Source organism: Perca fluviatilis, chromosome 13 (assembly GCF_010015445.1).
Source record: "Perca fluviatilis chromosome 13, GENO_Pfluv_1.0, whole genome shotgun sequence".
NCBI lineage: Eukaryota > Metazoa > Chordata > Actinopteri > Perciformes > Percidae > Perca > Perca fluviatilis.
In genome coordinates this window covers 25,925,813-25,951,323 of record NC_053124.1, presented here as the reverse complement: position 1 = coordinate 25,951,323, position 25,511 = coordinate 25,925,813, and the positions used below count along the sequence as shown (strand labels likewise).

The 25,511-nt window shown below is 40.4% G+C and overlaps 1 protein-coding gene across 4 annotated transcripts in view; it reads left to right on the top strand.

Moving 5' to 3' along the window:
* The window catches only part of pleca (plectin a), a 112,956-nt gene that overhangs the window by 22,162 nt on the left and 65,283 nt on the right, over positions 1–25,511 (top strand). For 2 of the 4 annotated variants that reach the window (XM_039819240.1, XM_039819237.1), the window contains exon 1: positions 18,995–19,263. The exons of the other annotated variants lie outside the window; for them this stretch is intronic. In XM_039819240.1, the coding sequence (XP_039675174.1) occupies positions 19,218–19,263 (46 nt within the window). In that variant the 5' untranslated portion in view covers positions 18,995–19,217. Of the gene's footprint in view, positions 1–18,994; positions 19,264–25,511 lie in introns of those variants that run through there. 4 annotated transcript variants of the gene reach the window in all.

Genomic DNA, 25,511 nt, shown 5'->3' with positions numbered 1-25,511 from the left:
TCTCCCCTTTCTACCTGCCTGCTCAGTGCTGCTGCACATGAGGAGAGAGCACAGAGGGGAGGGCGGGGCTGTTCCTCAGTCACACAACAGAAGAGAAAGGTGACTGTTTTGGCAGCCACAGGAGAGAAATACTTTGCGTGCTCGCTGGACAATACTGGCAACTTCTTTTTACAGAAAGTTGCTGTATTTTTCTACAGAAAGGCCAGATTTGTTGCTAGTCACTTTTGTGAAAAAAAAGTCACTAAGGGGGTCTGAAAAGTGGCAAAGTTGGCAACACTGCCCACACACACACACACACACACACATGCCGGCTCGACGCACACACCACCACACAAGTATAAACATCAGACCACTTACGTAGGCTACGGTGAAAGCTCCGAACTTCCTGTCGAAAGCATACTGTTTGTGTTTAATCCAGGGTCTGACTTTTCATTTAAAGGTCCCATGGCATGAAAATTTCACTTTATGAGGTTTTTTAACATTAATATTCGTCCCCCGCCTGCCTATGGTCCCCCAGTGGCTAGAAATGGCGATAGGTGTAAACCGAGCCCTGGGTATCCTGCTCTGCCTTTGAGAAAATGAAAGCTCAGATGGGCCGATCTGGAATCTTCTCCTTATGAGGTCATAAGGAGCAAGGTTACCTCCCCTTTCTCTGCTTTGCCCGCCCAGAGAATTTGGCCCACCCATGAGAGAGAGACATCACGGCTTTCAAAACGAGCAAAGTGGCAGTTGGTCAAGGCCACACCCCCAACCTCCACCTTGCCCCCCCCTCTCTCATCCTCAATAGCTAGAGGCACATAAATGGCACATACTAAGGAAAGCTCATTGTGGGACTGGCTCTAGTGGCTGTAATTCTGCACCAAAGCTGAATTTTGGGAAAGAGACTTCAGACCACTAAGGTCTATATAAAAGCATCCAAAGAGCACCATGTCATGGGACCTTTAAAAAAAAAGTTTGATACCAATATAGGTCTTACTGAAGGCATTTAATGGTCAAAATATTATTAATAAATATTCGAATATATTCTAATATTAATATTAATAAACAAACGAACTTTGAATATGATTTTTGGGCAATAGTCAAAGCCCTAATGGACGCAAAGTATCGATCTTTTATTATATAAATTGCACATGAACTTTTGACATGAACATTTTGCAGCAATAAAATTGAGGTGAGATGAACAAACAGAAATGTATCTTTTTAGGTAAAACTGATGTTTGAGTACATAATTTAAAGTTGGAAAAGGGTAATGAATTGCAATATATTGCAGAATATCGCAGTATGTTTAAAGTCGCAATAATATCGTATCGTGACATAAGTATTGTGATAATATGGTATTGTGGGGCCTATGGTGATTCCCACCCCCAGTTTGCACATCTAGACATTATTGCTTTCAAATCCTGACTAAGTTGCTTTTTGCACCAACACTACCTATTTTAATTAAATTTGTATTGGAGGACTAGGAGAACATTATCAGGTATCATATTAAGGTTTTGACTAGCTGCCTCTTGCTGTATGGGTCACTCCCAGGCTGAATGTGCAAGTTAAGGCAGGTGAATTACAGCAACATCTGGAGGCAATTTGTGCTAGGACATAGGCTGACAGGAACAGCTGTGCTCTCTTACTCCACTTGCCATCCATATACAGTAGGACATAAGTGAAGAAGCAGCTCCCTTCTTGTGGAGCCACCAGTAGTTTGTGCTGTGCAGGCCCTATAGTCTCTCTGTGTGCAACTGTATCAAAGCAAGGCATTGATGCTGAGAGGCAGCATGGGTGTTCAGCAAAATCTCTGGTAAAAAAATAGATTAGAAATCAAAGCAGAAATTATAACTGTGGGAACAATTTCCACCCCACGTACAACAGGCTACCAATAAGGACAAATTAACCTTGTCTTGGTGTCTATGTTGGGAACAATATCGTTCCGTCCAGTCACAACAGTCTAGTCATTTTCTTCCCATGCGGTTGCCTACTGTGCATGTCAATGTGGGCAGCCCTCCTGCTGTGTAGCTCTGGCACCAGTCTGGTGCTCCACGTCCCAGTCATAACCTCCAGTCCCTCTGCCAAGATCTCACTTCCTGTGACTCTTTCTTATTGTTGGTTTTTGACTTGATGCTATTTGTTTTAGATACTTATATACATACAGAGTAAATGGAAAGTATATGTGGGTGAAAAGGAAGCTGGAATATAAAGAGAGTGGAAGTTGTTTCATCAACTGTTACTTGGGGCACGACACTGATCTGGATTTTGAGCTATAAGTGGGATTATTGTTTGGGGGTTTGTCATGAGATGTCAGCCCTTTCTCCAAAACTATTGATTTTGTGTGTGTGTGTGTGTGTGTGTGTGTGTAAATGTCTGAGTGTGTGAACTGAATAACTCAAGTTTGGCCCACTTAATGCTGTGTTCATGTCATATCGGAATAAGCAGAGGAACAGGGGTAGGTCTAGACCGCACGATATACTATAACTGTAAATCTATCTATCTATAATATACAAAGATGCAACAGTTCCAGTAATTCCCCCAAGAGCATGAATTTAAAACTAGCCATTCATAACCTGAAGCTGATATTCCTCATTTATTGTAAGCAGATGTACTTATGCCGCGTTCTATTTACCTCGGAACTCGTTTTTTACGAGGTCAAAGTCGGAAACACGCCCCCTGACCTCGTATTTACGAGCTCGGAACTCGTACAACCTCGCAGTAGCCCGAGTTCAAAATCCAACATGGCTGCCCCCTGTTCCAACAGCTGTGAAAGCTGCAGTAACATAAAGTAAGTAAGTACTTCTGTCTCATTTGTGTCACTAAATGTCCAACTTCTATCTGTGGACATGTTGTTACGCTGTTTGCACGCACAAAAAACGGCGTAATGCGTTGTTATCAACTGGTTGCTAACAATAGCTAACCGGGCTAGAGCTAATGAAAACAATGAAAATCCGACTTTTAAATAGAACGCATTCAGCTCGGGTATGACGTCATTCCCAGTTGCGGCTTCCGAGTTCGAGGTAAATAGAACGCGGCATTATTAGTATTATTGGATCGTTTAAATTCTTATTACCGTGCTCTGCGGACAGTGATGGATTCTCTATTTTTACCACTGGTGTTGATGCCAGTTCAAAATGCAAAATATCCCTCATGTACAACTTGTATGTACCACTGGGAGGTTGATGTGAACGTTTTTTTTCCTCCTAAATGAAATAGCTTAATCTCACATTAATCAAGTTGTTATTCTTGTATAAGCTGTCTTGTGAGTTCCATTTGCATAAGTTATTGCAACAGGTGAAATTCCCTTGTGAATGATAAAGTGTGGTTGAGTGGAGCTCTGTGTTATGAACAGATCTATTAGTGTAAAACACGCAGCTCTGCTTTAAATACTCACCGCAAATATATCCCAGGAGTTTACTCTGTCAGTCTTCAAGTTATTCTGGTTGAAAGACTTCTGACATTTAGCTCAATGAGCTGTTTCTTAGCAAGGTTGCAGTAACTTATGTAATGAAAAGTAGTCTTTCCGTCTACAAATGTTATTAGTATTGTAGCATCAAACCCAATTTTTTTTACAATCATTATCTTTGAAATACAAGTCACATTTAACCAGTGTTGTATATCTCTTGGAACAAAGAGATAAGATGCCATTATAGATGTTTGGCTGCAGTGTTCATCCTCCCCATGAAAGTGCTTGGAAAATCTTAGTTACTGAGGCTGGAACATGGCAGGGTGGAGGGCCCTCAGTAATGACTCCGTCAAATACAGTATAACTACCTTCACTTACTAACAACTGCAATGACCTTGCCTCAGACTCAGGTGACCCTCAGAGGAGTGTTTCCGGGACTTCTTACTGATCTTAGCCTCAAGTATGCACTCTTTTGAGGTTAGTTGGGGGTTTTGCTGCCAATTATCTAAAAATTGTAATTTAAAGTGACAGACTTTTCCTTTGAACTTCTTGTTTTTTTAAGATGAACTAGTACAGTGCCCGTTCAAAATGTGCCTGTTTGGAACGGGCCGATTGCTTGGCCTGTGCTACTGCTGCATTCTCCAGAACCAAATTCTACTCCAAAATTACTTACAGACGGACCCCAAACCACTTAATATGCAACTCCACTGTTTAGCCTACCAATAGGTTTATTTTATTTTTTTGAAATTATTTTCCTCAACCTTTATTGTTCAGCCGTTTAGTTTTATCCAGCTTTTTAATATCCAATATCCAATGCTGTCCAAACAGCTCCAAATGCACCATAATCCAAATTAGGTACCCAGGAAACCAAGCGTGAAGTAGATTGGATGAACAGTTCATGAGATATTTCAAAGACAGACCTCACACACACACACAAATACACACAAATACACACACACACACACATGCACACGCACGCACACACATTTTATTGATTTATTAGACAGATAAAGTTCTAAGATCACCATTGTAAACTAAATCTAAGAGAAAACTAGGTGTTAAATACTCTTTTCCAGTAAACTGAAGAATCTCTAGATTTAAATATAAAATAATTTGAACTTTCATTTTTCCCTTTGCTCATTCGAGCTTTCAGGTAAACTGACAGTAAAATGACAATAGTTTTTTTTTTTTTGCTGATCTCATCCTTGTGTGTTCTCTGTAAAGTGGAGGTTTGTGGTTAAATCCAGCCTGCAAGGTGTATTTTAAATGTATTCAGTGTCCCCCTTCTCAAACACTCTTAAATAAGCCAGCACACTGGGAAACCTGCAGCTACAACAGACCCTGTTTTTTCACTTGGACGCTGCTGTGCGTGTGTGTGTGTGTGTGTGTGTGTGTCACTTCTTAAAGGGTTGGGATAAGTTTGTCTTGTGAACCACTGTTAAGCCGGAGCGTCCACAGAGAAGCCCCCCCTCCACACTTCACTTCCCGTACTTGCCTCAGATCAGTTTCATGCAACTTGATCTCAAATTCAAAAATAGCACTAGTCCAAATTATGCACGCAGGTTGTGCACATAGAAGATCACCCATGCCATATGCACAGATGCATAATCAAAACACTTGAGCTATTAACCTTTTCACAATGAAAAAGTTCACATTTTAGTTTGAAACATCCACATTGAGGCTGGAGGAAGTCTGGGGATTCGGTCGCACCATTGTGTGCTGTAACAAAATCATAGTACGGCAAGGTTTTCTTTACTGTATGTCCAATAGTCATTGGTTCATTTACACTGTACACTGTCATTTTCACATTTAATGTAAAATGACTCCTAATTTTAATTAAAAGGCCTCCTCACCTGCTGTGGGCTTCCTGTGAGCTGTTAATCATCTGCTGACATAATGTGATTAGTATCAACACGCATAACAAGAAAAAGCAATTTAATGACTAATGATTCAACCAAAGTTCATGGCAGCTTAAAACCAATCCGACAAATAAGTCAGAGTGTAGCTGTTGGATGCATTTGTGGAAAATGTGGACGTGGGATTTTGACGCAACAGGTTTTCTTTCATCCATCGATTCTTAGTCTCTCTGCCCTGCTGCTGGAAGGCAGGCAGTGTGTATGGTGGGCCCAGAGGAAAGTTTCAGTCATGGAGTATGATTTAGTCTGCATGCATGAACCGACACATGAACAGAGTGTTATTTTAGAGAGAAAAGCTTGTTCCCTGAGGGTGTCTCTGTGTCTTCTGCTGCCGGTCAAGATTAATATCTGTCAGAGTTTTGTTAATCTACAGATAAGCAAGCAATTCTTTAAAGATAAACATGGAAATTACTAAACTTAATCTGCACCTCTTAACCTGCAAGTCTGCTGTGTCAAACACCGGACAGGAGAAATATACTTTGTAGATGCACTTTAGGTCACTTATGTATTGTTTTAGGGCCTCTCAGTGTGAGGACCTCCATTGACAGTGGACATTGTCATGTATTATCTCCACATATGTTTGCACCTACACTCAATCCCACAGTGCCATGCCAACAGGACAACTCAGTGTACTGTAGATTACCCAGGACTCTCTGCTGCAGCAGAATCTTCTCACCTGTCTGCTACTTCACATGAGTTTGTAAGATGACTTGTTTGGTGTCTGTTTGTTCACATGTTCAGCTGAAACATATTGTGTGCTGATTACATGATGATGTGTGTGTGTGTGTGTGTGTGTGTGTATATGTAGAGTAAATAGACATGACTACATGAGGCCTAACTAGTGAGGAAATCTCCACTAATGTTTCCTTGAACCAAAAAAAAAACAGAAAGTTTGTTAGTTTAAATAAATGAACCTTTTCATTGCTTTTTCAAATTTATATATTTATAATTTGCACTATACAATGTCAAAAACTAGTAACAAATTCCTGTTAAAGTTCCCAGACCCACACATAACGTCTACAAAGTGCTGATTTTGTTCAACAAACCAACCAATGAGCAGTCAATCTAACAATATTAAATCGTTTTTGACCAGTAAATGATTGTTACTTGTTAACTGACATAAACAATTATTACTTTATTCATTTCCTAGAAGTCACCTTCATTTATCAACTTTTTATTTCAATACTAAAAAATGTTCCTTAAAGGACCCTCTGTAGGAAATTGTGGAACAGATAAACACTACTTTCTTGGTCCTCAACTAAAGGAGAAAGCTAGAGAACCACAGAAAGACTTGAACAAATAAATGTAAGAATTATTTAGTTCAGAGCTGATTCACATGGGTATAAACCTTTATGCTTAAAGTGCAAGTACGCACTGGGAAATTATCCAAAATGGAATCTAATAACCATGACAATATTCTAAAATTAAACAAAGGCCACAGTGAATACTTGATTGTAATTGGTAAGAGGTCCAATAGACATAAACATCATTCTGAATCCACAAAAAAAAAAAAAAGCTGTTATGGTACCATATGTAGAAAGCTTTTACATCTGAGGAGATATGATGCCTGTGACAGCTCTCAGTTTTGATGCCACTGGGCCTCAAACATCAGTGATCCTGCAGTAAAACCAGTTTGCCAGCACAGTCTCCATTGGTCATGCCACTTTATCTGGCAGTATTTGATGAGTTCACATTCTTTCACCTAGTCAGAATCCTCTTTGATGATAAATGACATCAAGATGCAATTAGTTTCTTTACTGTGTCTCTGGTTTCTTCTGTGGAACCATTTCAAGTCTGCAGAGAAATGCAAATCCCAACCTTGAACCACTGAAATTGAACTCAGCCTGACAGAGTCAACTGGGGAGGTGGGGGGGAGGGGGTGGGGGGGACAGGACAGGACAGAGTAGAGCTGCTGTAATTGAGATGGGATTTGTGTTAGAGCGGAGGATTACTGACTTCTCAAACCCAGGGAGTCAATAACAGCTGACATTAATTATGTAACCAGACTGCAAGATATTCATTCTAACAAGTGATTTTAATCTCAAATAGAATCAGGCAAACTTTCAACCACATCTCTTGGTCTTCCTCTTTCCCTGAGATGTGGCTGAAAGGTCCAGAAGAACCTATCAAGAATGAACTTGTATGCTTAATCTAAATTTTTTAAATGCAAAACCATCATTGAGGCCTGTTGCTGAAAAGTTAAGATGATTAATTTAAAAAAAAAAATCATGTATAATTAGTAAATTGTTTGACATTTGTCAACAATATATACTTATGCAAATATAGCTTTTAAAGCTGCAGTAGGGAAGATTGTGAAGAGCCAGGACTTTGCCAACAAATTTGAACATCAACAACTTCTCAGTCCCTCCCCCCTTTCTGCTGCAGCCCAAACCATCTCCTAAGCCCCTCCCACACAAGGGAGTGTGACAGAACTAACGGCATGTCAGACAGACAACATGTTCAATAACTAAACACCAACACAACGTTAACTTTACTCACCAACAGTAAAACGATGCTAACTAGCAGGCTACCGTTAGCCATTTCAGCATCACATCAGACCGACCACTGTGCTAACGTTACTATCATCCTCACCAACGTAGCTTTGTGGACTTTTGACTACTAATAACCAAGTGAAAGATAAATCATTCATGGTGATTATGTTACCTGTCGAGAGGAAATGTGGCTACATCTGCATCGTTCTTCAGATCTTTAAAATCCTGCAGCCACGCCACCTCTGAAAAGCCACTCCATTATTCACAGAGTTTTGGAAAACGTTTCTGCCAGCTTCGTGGGGGGAGGGGGAGGAAGCGCCTATATATGCGTGTGCCGAGCAGTGATTGACAGGCAGATAGACACCCCCTGTGGCCCTGATTGGAGAAAATCGACCGGGAGCGGTGGAATTTAGCCAATGGCACTACAGGCTGTAGGAGGTGCCAGAGGAGCTGTCTTTTTTTTTATTTTTTTTTTTTACATAATTCATGTAGTTCTACAGGAACATAGGGTCAGTTTCAGCAAATATGACAGAAAGTTAGTTTTATAAGACTTACCTACTGCATCTTTAATGGTCTAAACTAGCAACCTTTGAAAACATGTTTGACTCTAGTGGTAACCTCTGGTCTCATTTGTCATAATTGTAGACATATAAATGATCCAATCACTTGATTAACTGATAACAAAAACAGCAATCACATAATCAGGTGGACTGATATCTTCTCTTCTTACTTACTGCACTTCTGGTTAACTGTTGCTGTGTCTGTTTTACAGTTACTCTCATTGCCAAAAGTGAAGAAGAAAAAGAATCAATGAGGTTTTTAACCATTAACCTCAGGTGATTTAACAGTATGATGTCAGTGTTTACTTTCCCACAGTATTTGGAGACACAGATGCCATACGGAGTCCACGGTGTGTCTGGTAAGATATTGACTGATAGCAGTGACACTATGAAAGAATGTCTTTCTAATCTGCCTGTGAGGATGATGTCACGGGCAGAGAAATCTGTCCGGTCCCAGGGAGACTTCAGTTTCCTAGATACAGTCAAATACAAACTGTCATTTTATCCTGCCCAAGTGCTCCGTGCGGTCTAGCTATAAAAGATTGAGTGGATACGAAAATAAACCTAATATCATTCCAAATAGTGATTTGCACTCTGTAGTATTGCATTCAGGAGATCTGTATCCCCACATATGTCCATTTTGGGTATTGAGTAATTACTTACACAACCAATAAATACCATACGAAATATATAAACCATACAACCAGTCAATACAAATCATCAATCTGTCTTTTACAAAGTACCACCTCAGAAGAATACACATCCATGGCTGAGTGTCACCATGTGTTGACTGTTCATCCCTCAGTCTAACCTGTGTACAGTATGAGGGTACACAGAGATTCTGGCCTCACGTTGGTCCTGGGGTGTTGAACAATAGTGCTTACACCCTGGTCCTGGCATGCTACAGTAAGCCAGACTAAAGCCCGGAATGTCAGTAGTGAGCTGGCTGGCATGTACTCTATTTTATAGCAGGGTGCCTGAGTTTGGGAAGCACTGCTGCCTTTTCCACGAATCCACGCCCAGCTTTACCCTCTTACATTTTAGCAGTAGCTGTGAGCAATGGATCTGTACCAGTGATTCAACAATAACAAGAAGAAAATGAAAGAACTTGACTAGTGGATATAAGATCATTATTGACATGAGTATTCACTTTCTAATAAGCTGCTCAGAATGTTGTCATGTGTTAATGTTAATGCTCATGTTTTTACTTCAATCAAAAGATTAAAAGGTTTACAGAAATATGAGGTGTTTACTCCACAGCAACGCTGTTAATGTTGCCATACACAAAACACTGCACTCATGAATGTCCTGCCGCTTGTTGTTGTGAGAGCTCAACTAACCATTTCAAAATGTTTTAGTATCATCATCATCATCATCTTCATTCACGTCTTTTAAAGGTCACAGTTATCAGTAACACCATCTGCACAGAGTGGGTTGTTTGTTCTTTGGTGATAAACTGTTCCTCCGGCTGGCCCTAGAACAGCCTCTAGTGGATCTCTGTCAGTGCTACACAAAAAGCAAAAAGACAACCTGAATGTGTCTCTTTCACAGTTGTAGATCTGAAGGATAGCAGGCCTCAGAATACATTTTTCATCTTGACACATTCTGTGAATTCCTCCTGTGGTGTGCTCTCTATCTTCTGTCTGAAAGTGCCTCAAATAACACACACACACACACACACACACACACACACACACACACACACACACACACACACACACACACACACACACACACACCATGTTACTCTGTAGTTGCTCACTTTTTCTCACACCTTCTGCATCTTTTGTGCTGCATTCAAGCCGTATAGTTAATATCAGCCTCCGAGTATCAGGAATTTGACAGCCATAGTATTTCAAACCTGTGACAAGATGGCTGCAAAGACACTGTTGCTGGCAGTTGCATCTAAATAAAATCCAATATTAACACTTTTAAAGTCAATTCAGCTCTTTTAAAAGGAGCTAGATAGTTTCTGTCTGGTTTTACTTGTTAACAAACGGCTAGACATATGTTACACAACAAGAGTAGCTAATTTAGGCTATTTAAATGATAAGACTACAAGGCTAGCAGTGGTAAGTCTACTTTTCCTATTCTGCCAACATTGTGTGAATACAGCATTCAGTTTTATAAGATGTGTATTCATGGAAATTGCTTGTTCCTGATTGGCTGGCAGGTGCGTGTGAAGGAGTGGCCATGGTAAACTTTATTTTTAGCTACTGACAGTTGACTCCTTGACTGGTTTGAATATGTCTGTGTAGATGGGCTGCAACAACTGCACTTGGAGTTTGATATCGCTTTAATGAATCGAGACAGCACAGGATGGCACCCACAGTATCACCTCCTCCCCAGGCCCCCCCGATGGTGTACAGTATGTCATGCCTGAGATTGGTTTAGCTCTTTAGCTGAGCCAGTACACACCCTCACCACAGAGTGTACTGGTCCAGCTCCAACTTCTTTTTTTACATACAAAACAAATTACACAACATGTGACAGGTAATAGCAGATGGTGCACAGAACAGATAAACACAAATTGAACAAGAACAAAAACCCTCTCCCACCCCCCACCCTCTGCGGTCTCGAGAAAAACAAAACAAACAAACAAACAGAAATCACACCGTGCCTAATCACTCTCCTTTAATTCTTGTGGGGTTGAGGTTAAGTCTGATATTTGTGTTGCTGCGCTTTCCCATAGGTTGATAATTGATGATTTGGCTTTGTTAATCCTTGCTGTAGAGAGCTCAAGCATAACTATGTCCAGAAAGTACGCCAACCACTGTTTTATACAAAGCGAGTGGGAGGGGAGCCAGCTTTGAGCTATCATTTTCTTGGTTCCAGTTGAGCCGGCTAGCCAAATTTTCCTCTGTCTCCCAAGCAGGTGTAATTTAGAGTTGTCATTAAGTAACAAAACAATCGGGTCAGTAGGAATTAAAAATCCTATCACATCAGATATTATTGATGTTGTTTTATTCCAGAACTCATGCACCTGTTCACACTCCCAAAACCATATGCAGGAAAGTTCCAGTTCGTTCAGGTTGACAGAACGTGCAGTAGGGAGTGGGAATGACGTTAGAGACGTATGTCTTCTGAGGAGTCCTATGACATATGTTGAAGTGGATCTGCTGGTGATTTGGGTTCTTGGAACAGTGGAAAACTCTCCCAATTACTTGCGTTCACCTCAGGGCTCAGGTCTCGCTCCCATTTCCCCACTATTGGCTATGGATACTTGCATCAGTTTAGCATAAATCCTGGACACTAATACTCTCACAGAAAAATCAACAAAACATTTATTAACTGGGTGCGCCTCAAGACTATTTCCCCATGGTACTCAACATACCTTTCTAATTGAATAGCTGTTCTAAAGTATAAATACCTCTGTCATTCCCCTGCTTACAAGCAAAGGGTTTGTTACCAGACATTAAGTGTGCATTGTGCCATATTGGGGTTTTCAAATGCCACTTATTGTTGTAGCGTAGTTGCTCCTCCACCTGTTTAAAATTGGTCAATGTGTTGGTGATAATAGGGCCATAGGTTAGCATACACTTTTTTGGACACACCCCTGCAAATGCAAGGTCTTGCAGTCTTAGACTTCCAGTGAGGTTTTGCTCTATTTCTCTCCATGGAACTGTAGATGAGGGGTCCATCCACACTCTGAGGGTCCGTAGCTGAAAGGCTCTGTGATACATTTTAAGGTTGGGGAGGGCCAAGCCTCCTGTGTTTGTGGTACGTTGCATGGTAGAATATTTTAGCCTAGGTTGTTTATTATTCCAAGTATACTGCCAAATTAAAGTATCAAGTTTCTTCCAGAAATGTATTGGTGGGGATAAGGGGCTCATTGTACTTAAGAAATTCACACGAGGAACTATGTTCATTCTAACAACAGCAATCCTGGACCGCAGTGATGCCGGCAGCGCAGACCATTTGACCAGATCCCTTTGAACCTTACTTAATATAGTTTCATAGTTGTCCTGGACAACTCGCTGTAGCGATGCGTGTATGATGATGCCCAAATATGTAATTTTTCTTTGGGTTGGTATTGTAACACTAATGGCTGATGTCACATGACTGTTGTTCAATAAAAGAAGATTAGATTTATTCCAGTTAATTTTATAGCTGGAGATTGAGCCAAATTCGTTGAAGATCTTAAGAATTTTTGGAATAGAATCCTCAAGATCAGAGATGTACAACAAAATATCATCTGCAAATAATGACATTGAGCTGCTATTGGATTTAAACAGCATGGGGGAAAGCAGGCATCCCTGTCAAGAGCCCCGCTCAATGGGAAATGGCTGTGAAAGCTTCTCAATAAAGCGTTCTAAGCAGAGTGCCAAGACTTTGGAATAGAGCTTATTATCGGTCCCAATGAGGCTGATGGGCCTGTAATTTGAGCACTCTGTAAGATCTTTGCCCTTTTTGGGTATAATGGAAATTAATGCAGTTTGTTTTGTTGGTGAAAAGTACCCATCTCTGTAGCCGAGATTAAAGTTTGTAAAATGATAGGTCCTAATATGTCAAAGTACTGTAGAAGAAGTTCTGATGGAATTCCATCCAACCCTGGCGTTTTCCCTTTTTTAACAGCTTTTAATGCTGATTTAAGTTCCTCTAACGTTATACGTTGACCCAGTTCTTCTGCCTCCTCTGGGTCAAGAAGAGGCAGGTTTAGTTCTTTTAGGAATTCCTGGCACTGTGTCGGATCTGGGTTGGAGGAGGACTCATACAGCTTTGAAGGATTGAAAAGTGGCGCTGATTGCCTTAAGCTCACTAGAACACAAAATGTAATCAATGCGGGAGTGGGTGTGGTGACGTGCGGAAAAAAAGGTGTAATCCTTTCTAGTAGGATTGTGCATCCTCCATATATCTGTAAGATGGTGGGATTCCATAACTGCTCTAAACATGTCTGATGTGTGTTTTTGGGCCTTTGTGTGGTTGCCCCCTGATCTATCCTGATTTAAATCTAGCATTGCATTCATGTCCCCCGCTATAATTATTGAATATTCATTGAGAGAGAACAATTAATTGGTTAGATGCGGGAAAAAGCTTACGTCATATGTAGACAGTGCATATACTGAAACAAAGGCTATTTTTCTACTCCTTAATGTGGTGCACATATAAGATATCCTGCCTGATAAATCTTTACTACTTTTATCTAGTGCGCATTTCCGCAACAGTAACACAATGGAGCCCTTGGTTTTGGTGTCGTCACTAGATGAAGCAGCAATCTTGTAGTATTTATTTTGTAGGCGATTTATGTCTCTGTTACATAAATGTGACTCTTGTATAAGCGCTACATCTATATTCTTTCTTCTTAAGTAGTCCAGGAATTTAGCTCGTTTGATAGGCCCGTTTAACCCCCTGATGTTAACTGAAAGGAGATTTCTGTGTCTGGGTAGACAACAACAAGACCTGCTTTTTTGTCTCGCAGGCATTTCTCTGAGTCACTGTGGCAACAAATAAAGCGACTGATGTCGAAGAAGAAGGAATAGACCTGGTTTTTCAATGAAAATACGAGGTGGGTGAGGAGCTTTAGCCTTGAGCTACCATTGCGATCGTTGGTCACGTGACCTCTCATCAGCTCCAACTTCTTATGGCTGAACGTCATGGTGGGAAGAACAACATCCCTGAGAGGGTGGAGGGGGTGTATCAGTAATTCCACCTCTGGTTAAGTGGGACATGATGAGACTTTGGGCTATGTTTCAGACCGAGTTTTGACACAGTACTGAACAGCTGCATGGAAACAAAAACATCAACTCACTCACCCGGGTGTGTGGAGTCAGGTGGCCTACCATGATTCGCAATTACATTTAGCAAGGAAACTTAATTTTCTCTGTCCTGAAATACTTCAATTGCATTATGAACAAAGGCTTTTATCATGTGGTATTTTTGGAAACTTTTATTTTTGGAAACTTTTATTTCTGAAAACGAATCGAAGAACAATATCAGCACAAAAATGTAATTTAGCAGTGTCAAATAAGGATGAGACAGTGATAAAGTGAAAAAGTACTTATTTGCAGATGTATCAGATATCTCCCACTTCATCCTTGATTATTGGCATCAGTATCTGGATTCTGAACCTATCAAGGTGTGAATAGTTTGCCTCTAACTCTTCTCCTTTTAAAAATGTATATACTGAGATAAACATGCATCTGTGAAATACTAGTTTGTTCCTTCAATTGGCAAGTGTATCTCAACATTAAAAAAATGTGCACCACCTTATGATATGATGTGTATGTTTTAAACAAATGTATTTTTAAGGACACATTTGTTAAAATGGTAGATGCTTAAAAGAGAAATGGACATATAGTGTAGTGTTATTTGTCATTATAGAGTATGATATCTTCATTAAGATGATGATTCAGGTGTGGCCTGCCAGCTGGTGCGTAATGTTTACTAGCTGTCATCATGGGCCTCACTTCTTTGGTGTGAACCCCCTGCTCTACTCTCTACTGCAGCGCTTTACATACCTTCACAAAACACACTGATCTAAGAGGACGAGTGATCCAGCATTATAACATGTAGGTGGTGTGGAACAATAGGAAGGTGTGTGGGGTAGACTACTTATTGTTCATTACCACATGTTAAGTTGTTACTTTTTTCATGTATTTATCTGCTAACTTAACTAATAAGACTAAATATGCATCTCACCACTAAAATTGGCATATTAAATATAATGTTATTATTTTAATGTTACTCATCACACTTGTTCACTCATGAATGCTTCACTTCTTCTTAGTTGTTTTGTTGATAGTTGCACTGTTGTTGACATTTTGACTTGTCAAACAGGTGTAACATAATAATATTAATGATGGCTGCATTACACTTAGTTGTGCCAGTTCTAGGGCCCACTGGCCTAGCTTACAGCCTCAACTAAATGGAGCAGATCCATCATCACTGTTATCAGTTACACGTGGGCCTTTCCTGCCACAAGTCAAAATGTCTGCTGTGAGAAAGGTTGGTTGTATCATTGTATCCCAGTGTTTATTTAAATTTCGCAGTTTTGCTAAATGAATATGCTGCATTTAAAAGTCAAAATAGTTCAAATACTTCACAGAGTCGTGTCTGCATTGCTTTCTCCCAGTTTGTTTGCCACCCCCAAAGAGGTCTCCCAAAAGTGCATTAAGCTTAAGTATGGTGTTAGGGCCATTATTGGATTTAGGAACTGCCAGTCTCAGAAGTAAGGATTTGAGCAAGTTCTGCGTGAGAGCCTCATTTTGGGGAATAAAAGTCCTCTCTGAGTCACAACAAAGTGAAATATGTGATTGAACTGGATGGAACTCTGTAACAAAGAAGATATAGCATGCTTTGTTGTGTAATTGTGTTGTTTGTGCTTGTCCTTTGTGAGCAGTAGGCATTAAAAAGGAGCATTTGGATAATTGAATAGAGTTTGACTCTATGTCCCATTTTATTCTTTGTTTCAGCAAGTTAATCTATTCCAAACCTGGAAATCTGGGGGTCTGTTCTCAGCTATCATTTGATGGGTTAATCTGTCAGTTTTCCCCCCACATACTGTATACTCTAGCTCTGTTTATCTCCTCATTACTGCTGTAGCTGGCTGAAACTGGAGCTGTGCTATACCTCCACTCTGACAAGCATTTATTGATTGTGTATTGATTAGAAAAGGGGTCATTACAGCCCTCCTGAATAATTTCTCGACTATAGCACAAGGCTGTAGCGAACCCATGGCTGAAAATATGTCAGCGGTGTATAATGCAATTTGCTATACAGGTGTTTTACATTGATGCCTGTGTCCTACTTCTGTTTTCTCACACTTGACACAATCATTTGGCAGTTCACTATGGCTCAAGTTCAAGATGAAGGATCAGTGTGTGAGAGAGTGCAAGGTCAGAGGCAGGCTGTTGAATTCAGCAGCACTCTGTTAAAAGAGAAAATAGGTTTCCCTTAACCAGGTGGCTCATGTGAAGTTGGAAATACAAGAGCTGAGTTTGCCCTTTGAACATCTATTCATTGGGCAAATGACTTCCAATTTTTGGATTTTAAGACAGACATCCTCATTTGTCCCCAGTCATGTTTTTGATTTTCCCTCACAAACGGAGCCTTGTTTTGTTTCAGGACATTTCTAAATCCTGTTAATAATGATTTTGTGTCTGTGGTGGGTTTGTAATATGTCTGTGTGAAATGTAAAATATGTCACCCATTTGTCTTTTATAATAAAAAGCAGTTGTCAAAGCTATGCTCTTTTGGATCAGTCAAATATTGTAGACATGCGGTACTGAGAACATGATGTTCATTAAATTGCATTAGATGTTTTTTTTAAGTAGTCTGGCCCCTGAACACTTAATTAGGAGTAAGAAGAAAAATCTTGAGCAGAAAATGGCATCGACATTGAAACTTGAACCAGTGCAGACCTGTGGCCCTGATGCATATGACAGTCTGTCCTATAGAGCTGTGTAACTAATCAGATCACGTGATATTGTAGCAGTAGTAGATATTTTGGGAATCTTCTTTATCCCAGAACAGATGCAACTCAAGAAGACACAGACCTACACATGAATAGGTCATATACAAACTCACATACATCTGCACAATCATCCATTTTTTTAATTAAACAAACATGTTAGCCTAAAAATCCACAATGAGTAATCCACAGCTTCATCATCCTGGATACAATCGGCTGATTTAACCTCTCCTTTCTCCATTTAACAAAGTATAAGCCTCTTACCAAAACATGCTGACTCAGTACATTATGAAGTGAATGTTCTGAGCTTCAGACAACCCTCTCTGTGTTTCAGTGACTCGTGTATTTCACCTGTAGTTGAGCTGGCTTTCCTCATAATCTTTACCAGTTGTTGTCATCCTGTTTTAAAGCAACACTATGTAACTTTTAGCGCGAGCGAGGGGGGACCAAAGCGGGAAAAGTTACATAGAAACTACATACACATCAAAAGTAGATTTGTAATTCAGGGAAGAAAATAACCGGATTATTTTTTCATAGTCTCCAATATCTTCATTGCATTCAGCTTGGCTTTATGACGGGAGCAACACAGATCAGTTTTTTTCTCCATCTGCAAAAATCTTGTCATAGAATCTCATTTTACCATAAAGGGCTGTGCAGTAATGAATACATTTAAATCAATTGGCATGCATTAATGGATTTTTATGCAAATCTAAAAAACTTTTAAACACTTTTCATTTGGAGCTGCCATCGGGGAACGTTGCCTTGTGCATGTTTTCTGTTTTCCACTTCTGGTCAAATGTTTAAGTGTAGAGGCATATGCCCCCTGTCAGTACATTCATACTTAGTCAGACAAGCAGTTTCAGTATTGCTGACTTCAGGCACGACACAACAGAGCGCCAGCCAGTCATTGGAGGCTTGAAGAGACTGCTGAGTCAAAGTCAGCATAACCTTCACTGTCATCTTCTAAAATAATACTGTTAAGGCTCTAACAATATAAACCTTTATGACTCTCTGTGTTTTGACTATGATTATGATTATTATTTCGAGTGTCTATTTGCACCCCCGGTACGAATAGCCTCGGCCACACAGCTGAGCTATTCACACCCTGTGACGTAACAACAAAAAAACGCTCGCGTGCGCCGAAATCATGGCGGACATTCATCTTCCATGACCGCAGAAACTGGCATATATTAGGAAAGTTTTGTCTCTAAAGTTTATAACAATTGAATTTCTAGCGGAAAATGGATACTACAGTTGCGCTTTCTGTCTTCAGTGAAAGCATACAACCGTTAGTTTGTTAGTAAGTACCATAGTACCTATTTTTTGTATACAGTATGGTTACCTAGCAACCGCGGCTTGAAGACACCAAGTGGTAAACAGTTATCCATCATTTTGTAAGAACTGCTAGGTGAGTGGTTAGAACGCTGAGCTTTGGCCTAGGAGTCGGGAGTTCGATTCCCTTGTAAGGTGATCTTGTTTTTTTCATTTTGGATTAGATAATTTGCATGCAATTGCAAATCAGGGCCCGCGACCGCAAACATTTTTTTGCAGGGTGGTAGGGGAAGACTCATATCGAATATCCTTGCTCTGGTTGGGTTGGTTAGGTTTAGTCAAGAGGAGTGGGATGGTTATGGTTTCATATCGCGAGGTTTAGTTTTTCTAAAAAGTGCTCTGTCATCTGAACCCCTCCGAGATCCAAGGTCCCCTCTGCAGCATTTCTCATGAAAAATAGAGAGACTCCTTTAGTCCAAAATATTTAGGGGGATATAATGCTGAGTCACTGATGCTTTTGTTCTGATAGAGGAGAAATAAACCACTCAGTGACTTTTCCTCAGGTTTACCTTCATTTTATATTTTGAATTAAACAGACTTTATAGTTTAATAACACCATATTTCAAAGTAGATGGTTTATTTAATCTCCTAGACTACTAGAGTAGTATTTCATCAGGGCATTTATATCTTTACGTGGGTTATATATTTTGTTCAGCAGTATTTTTTCCTATCACCTCCTACCTCTTACAGTCATCATTTCACACTCTCTGCATCGGCTGCTTTATGTCAGCTATACGCGCTGTTGTGATATGACGGCGGAGCATGACTGTTATTGGTTGAGGCACCTCCCTGAACACCACGAGGATGAGACGGGACAACATCAGGGAGGGGTGAGAGGTGGAAAGGAGGGAGATGTGCTCCTTTCTTTCACAATTTCTCCACTGACAGGGATTGTGTGCGAGCGGGCAGGAGAGAGAGAAAGGGAGTGAACAAAAACACTAAGCTGCCAACTTCTGTGGCAGCAGCAGAGCAGAGAGGGGGAGAGAGGGATAGAAACAGCCTGCAGTCAGCAGAGAGACGTGTACATCCTCCAGCGTGGTGTTTCAGTACTGAGCTGACCTTGCAGAGCTCCGACTCGACTGTTTGGAGCCTCAGGCAGTTGCCAGCAGGGAGACTGTGAGCATGGATCCTGGAAGGTCTATCCAGCATGAGATCAGCTCTCTCAAAGGTATTCCTCAAGCTTTCTTATATATGTTTGCTTCCTCAGACTGTTGTCATCACCGTCATATGCTTTCTGGACCGCCTTGTTTTCCCACAATCCCTCTCTTGTGAGGACTTCCTCATCGTATAGATGCAGGCGGAACACAAAGTTGAGGGTTTCAGGTTGAGTTAAATGGAGGATTCCTAATCCTCTGTTCCAGCTTGCTTCCTGCATGTTTTTGTGGATAAAAGGAAATGAAAAGCTTTTGTTCTCCTTTGTGTCCAGGCGTGACCAGAGGGGTTGGAACAGGGGTCAGAAGTAATCATTGTGCTGAGATGGTGTGCTTTACGAGCTGTGGGAGGCTGCTGCTGCTGCTGCATGCGGCACATTGAATGCGTCTGCGCCGGGAGATGCAGAGCACAGCGGCTGCTGCAGAGCGGCTGCTACTGCTGCATCGCCGCGGTAACGGCAGTGGAGTGTTGCCCTGCCTCTCAGTCAGGGATGGCACTGTTTAGCCTAGTGAGAAGTGAACATCTGTGGTTGTGAAGGAAATATGTATTTCCCTGTACCTTGTCTGCTGCTTGTCAGGGTGCACCATGGTTAGATGTTCAGACATCAGCAACATTTGCTCCTCCCACCTCCCTTACAGGTGTCCCAGTACCTCACTGATGTCTGGTCAGTTTCATAATCGTTCCTGTTCTTTGATCACATTAGGGCTGTACCAAGTGATAATTTCTTTTTTTCAAGATTGTTTTTTTGTGGGGCTTTTTCCTTTATTCGATAGTGACAGTGGATAGACAGGAAAGGGGGAGAGAAAGAGAGGGGATGACATGCAGCAAAGGGCTGCAGGTCGGATTTGAACCCGGGCCGCTGCAAAGGACTCAGCCTACATGGGGCGCACGCTCTTACTGGATGAGCTAAAGGCCGCCCCGCAAATGATCATTTCAATTGTCAATTAATTCGGCAGTTATTGTCTAGATTAATCGTCTAGAAAATGTAAAAACAGTGAAAGAATTCCCATCACAATACCTCCAACGTGACTCTAACGTGACTTAAGATCATGTTTTGTACAAGTCCGGAACCCACAGGTATAAAACAGAGGAAAGCAGGCATTTCCTGATTGATCCACTAATAATGTCTGCTCTAGATCAAATAATTCCTGATTTTAATCAAATTTTCAATTAAATTATTTCATTTATTTAGGGAATGTTATCGTATGTCTGATATGTAACATTTGAGACCCTTGGCTTATTTGTAAAATTACAAAATGGGTTTTGTTGAAAAACAAGTTTCTACTAAAGCTGGGGTAGGCACTTTATTTTCTAGCGATTTTGCATTCCACAGACTGAAGCAAGTATTCTCTGGTATACTTCCCAACCCTACTCTCAGCTGAGTTTGATGCATACCAACTGTGGTCAAACTTTGTTTGACATAATGTTGCTTTGACAACACATTGAATAGATTTACCCAATAGGACTTCACCATTTTTGTTAATTACTCAACCAGTAAAGCAAAGGCTTTTAAACACAAACTCTTAAGTTAGTAGTCTTTTAATTGGCATACACCCAGCTGTATGGATATTCTGAGCAATTTGTGTCCCCACGGCATCTTAATATATTCAAATGGTTCTTTTCTCCTCCCATGTGTCTCCCATATCCTGCAGGCAACACTGTCTGCATGATTGAGTTTTTCCAGACTTAGTTTATCAGGTATTCAGGCCATGGGGAGTGAGCTACTTTTACACTGATCCTTGAACCATTGTGCACCATCTTCATCTCACTAAAGTAAAAAAAAAAAAAAAAAAAAAAAAAAAAAAAAGAAAAAAAAAGAAGAAGAAAAAAAGGAAAAAAAGAAAAAAAAAAAAAAAAAAAAAAAAAAAAAAAAAGGAAAAAGGGGAGGAAAAAAAAAAAAAAAAAAAAGGGGGGGGGAGGGGGTAGAGAGGGAGAAGGTACATGATCCTGGAGAGAGATCTGAAGGAGTCCTACCCACTGGGACAGGCTGAGAATGTTTTCCCCAGGGCTCTGGGGACAAAAGCTCCTTCGCTTCACTGAGCGCTCCCAATGGAGTTACTTAACATGTTGAACACTGCTGCTTACTCAGTGCAGCTCAGTTCATTTGTAAGCATGTCGTCACCTCAAGACCATTGCTCCCATTGTGCTTTCTTGTCAGCTATTTTCAAGCACTTGGTCCAGAATCAGCTCTTTAACACAAGAGCCTGTTGATAATCTCCTGCGTGTGTTGAGACAAGCAAGGCCACTATTGACACATGGCCTTGGTGATTTATTATTTACAGTAAAGTTCACCTGTTAAAACAGAATGATATTCCTGTCCTGTACCAACCAGCTCTGGATTTTGACCCAGATATTTTGAGCTTATGCAGATATATGTTTATATATAGTTTATATATAGTTTATATATAAACTATGACTTGCATTGTGTTGCATTTATCTGCATGTGCTGAATGATTTAATCAGCCCCCACTTAAGTGGAAGATATTGAAGCCGTTCTTTCTTCTTTACTTTCTTACTTTACTCTTTTTTCTTTATTTTGTATTTGGGGGTTTCTGTCTAGCTCTTATCAGCATGTGTACACAAACACACAGTTGTGACTAATGCATTCTGAAGGTTATGTGCCGTTGAAAGGAAGATTGCAGGACTTTTAAGAAGGGCAAGAAAGGTTTCAGACCAGGGATATCCAGTTAAAAGGAAGTTCAGGGCAGGGGTCAGTGCACTTGACATCAGGGCGGTTTAGTGTTTCAGACGTACGTGGCAAAGAGGCAAAGGAGCTTCATGACATTCGGCAGGTTCACTCTTCACTTCTGCAGAGCTACTTCAATATTGTCCACAGATATTTAGATAGTAACAGAATAATTGTAACATTATTATATTTTCACTTTAAAGAAGCAACTGTATTTTATGTATGTAAAAAATATTAATTTATTAATGTCATACAAAAAGATTGTTTGGAATAGCCTTTAAAGTTTAAGTAAGAAACTTTAAAGTCCATATATATATATATATATAGATTTTATATATAAAATCTACATATATATATAGATACACACATATTTGTGTTCAGGAAAAATACAAACATACAATACAATAAATAAAGCTATAATTAATATTTCATGTGTCTGCTTGTCAATTCAGGTGTGTTTATTGATGGCCCCAGTCCTTGTTGTAACATTGACTGGTGCTCAGGCAGGGTCGGCCATTGTTTATTACGAGTTATGTACTGTATATACAGAGTGCTGAACAGGCAGCAGCTGGCAGCCTGACTGCCAATAAGCCTTGCAGGTGATCCTGGGTTATCAGCTGTCTTCCACGGACCATTGTTACTAACGTGAGCAGAGGCAGACAGGAAGTGCTTTCCGTTTTTGTTGGCTAACACCTGTGACATTGTTTTGACATTGCATGTGATTGCAGTATCAGCAAGGCACGTGCATACTTTTCAACAAAGCTGTAATAAATTCATTTATTTGTGGTGATATATATATTTTTTTATTAACTTCAGATATTCCTTGTCCAAAAGCAGAATAGAGTTTTTAGCTGATGTTTTCTCAGCACCAAGACTCCTCAATGATCATGATGTTAAACTCCCTCTCCTTATGATGCCTTGATTAACAGGCCTGACTGAAGCAACAAATGTGCGCTCTCCTTAATCAAATTTGTAAAGTAAAAATAACAACATGATTACCATCATGATGGCGTTATTATGTGGTTCCCTGATGACCATAAAGTATATGGTAATCTGTAATCTGGGGATGAATAAGTATCCCTCTATGATTTGCTTCCTCATTTCCCCACAATACCCTCTACATGGGTATCTGTAGTTGTGCTCTGTTTGATCTGCAGATAACAGTCCGGTCCAAAATCAGATCAGCGTTTTCTTTTTCCTCTGCTGCTGCACTTTCTGCTTGCCAAGAATTTACCAGCATAAAATGATCCGTGAGGACAATGCAGGGGATACATTAGCAGCTGCTGTAGTTGGGACGGAGCAGAGGGGGCTATAGTTTAAAATATATGGTTCTCATCAATGCACTAAATATATGTGGGAAATCCAAATGTTTATTGTCACATTTCTGTACAGTTGTAATTCTTGAAAGTATCAAGTGGTTAGGCGTGTCTGTTGAATGTTGCTGATGCATATACATCCTGTGTGCATTTCATGCTCAGAGATGAAGGGCTCAAATGTCGCCCTCCCAGTCTCTGTAGCAGCAGTATTCAGTAGCTCTAAGATGCTTCAGCTGCTATTTGAGCTGTAGGAATTGGTAGACGGCCATGTTTTAGATTCCTCACCTGTTTCTGTCCAGCCAGGAGTACGATTCACTCCAGATGGGAAAACTGTAGCCAAGTAAACTGCATGCAGAGACATAAAAATACATCAAAGAGTTTGTCCCACCCTGATTAAGTTGTAATCAATATTTTTACATTAACAATGGATAACATGACTACTTGTATGTGAAAGGGGTCACTCATATTAACAAATTATCGCCCGACTCTGGTGTTCCCCTCAACTCCATCTGAATGTTTACAGCTACAACTTTATTCTTTTGGTTCAGTCTCACCCCTCTCATCAGCATTGTTTTCAGCAAAAAAAAAAAGCTCGGATAAACCCGCTGTACTATCCGCCTAGCACCAAACGCCAGACAAAGTTAACAACTAACATTTAGCAGCTAAAGAGCCAGATATTTCTCCCAGGAGTTGATAGCGAACAAAACAGAGCTAAGAGAAGAGTGAGTGTTGGACTCAAATTGATCTTTTATACACCCATATGTGTTGCATGTGTGAACGGGCAGGTGTTTGCTAACCACTTAACAGGTATAATGTGGTATTATGTTTACAGCCTGTTTCTGCTGCCCCCAAGTGGTCCAAAAGTCTGGCATTACAGGTTTAAGTAGGAAAATGTACTCACATATACAACGCAGCAAAGAACTGTGAGCCGATTGGTAGAAAAAGGTGAGATAAAAAAAAAAAACTAGTACCAGAAACATGGATTGTTTTAGTCAAAAGAATCAAGGTAATCCGCCTAATTGAGTCCCTTGTATAATGAAGAGTTTGTACTAGAATTCAGTCCGTGAGTACTAATTGTGTGATCTGCTTTGGGTCTTTATTACTCAGTAATAGTCAGTGTAATCCTGTTGGAGCTGTCAGTGAGTCTATAAGTCATGCTGGTTGATAAGTCCGGCCACGATCCTAGGCGAGTGGCCTCCTAACGTAGCTGATGTGATTACATGATCTCATTAACCCCAGGTTTCCTGCAATTCAAAAGGGGGGCTGCTTCTGTAATTTGACACATCCTCTCTAATCATACACTCCTTCCTCTAATCCTCCTCTCGGTGGGACATGATTACACTCTTCATGCTTTGTGTTGTCAGGCGAAAGGGGAATCAACTGGGCTATTGATACCAGGTGACTGTTAAACCACTTGTAAGACAAGTTTTTAAACACTGCTGCTTCTGAGTTATGAGCTGTCCCTGAAGTGGCCAGAAGGTGGCACTGTTAGTTAAGCTACTGCAGGCTGATACAACTTGCCAGAATTTGTGGAGGCCCTAATGAGATTTCAGTCACAAAGTTAAGTGCTATAAAGACAGCTGCTATTTCCACAGCCATTGCCACGATATTGGGTTTTATTTTATTTTCTTTAACCATGCCTTAATGGTCCTGTGGTCTGCACATTAATCCAAATCTTATGCCATTAAAAACATTTTCTCAAATAGGCTCAACCCATTAACTGCAGTAACACTTGGTGTTTGTGTGTCAACACCACTCCACTTAAAAATACTTTTTTCCCCCTACATTTACAGTTTAATTTTAAAGAATGTGTTTTTGAAATAGTGGATATTTGACTTTGGGACAAACTACATTTTGCTAACTGTGTTTGCTTCTTTCTCTTGTGTTTTTTTTCTTCTAGGTAAGTGGCTGTTTGCCTTTTAAACCGTTTGTGTGTTTGTGTTGTGGCTCCCCGGTGACAGTGTGGGCCAGTGGAGGCTGTCAGGTGGCACAGAAAGGGTGAGCTCCTCCTGTATGTGTTTATGATTAAAATATTATGTTATTGTAATGGTCTTCTTAGACAAGAGAGTTTTATAAAATTGAGGTCTCTGTCTTTGTCACCATTTGTCCCCATTCCATTGATCCAAATTAATTTTCCCCTTGCTACACACCAGCTTTGTATTTGGCCTAGCTTTCTAATGAATACAGCTTTGATATAATAATGGTAGTGACTGGGCAGCATGTGCTGTGGTTGTTGGTGGCATGAGAGGCTGCAGGATGTTC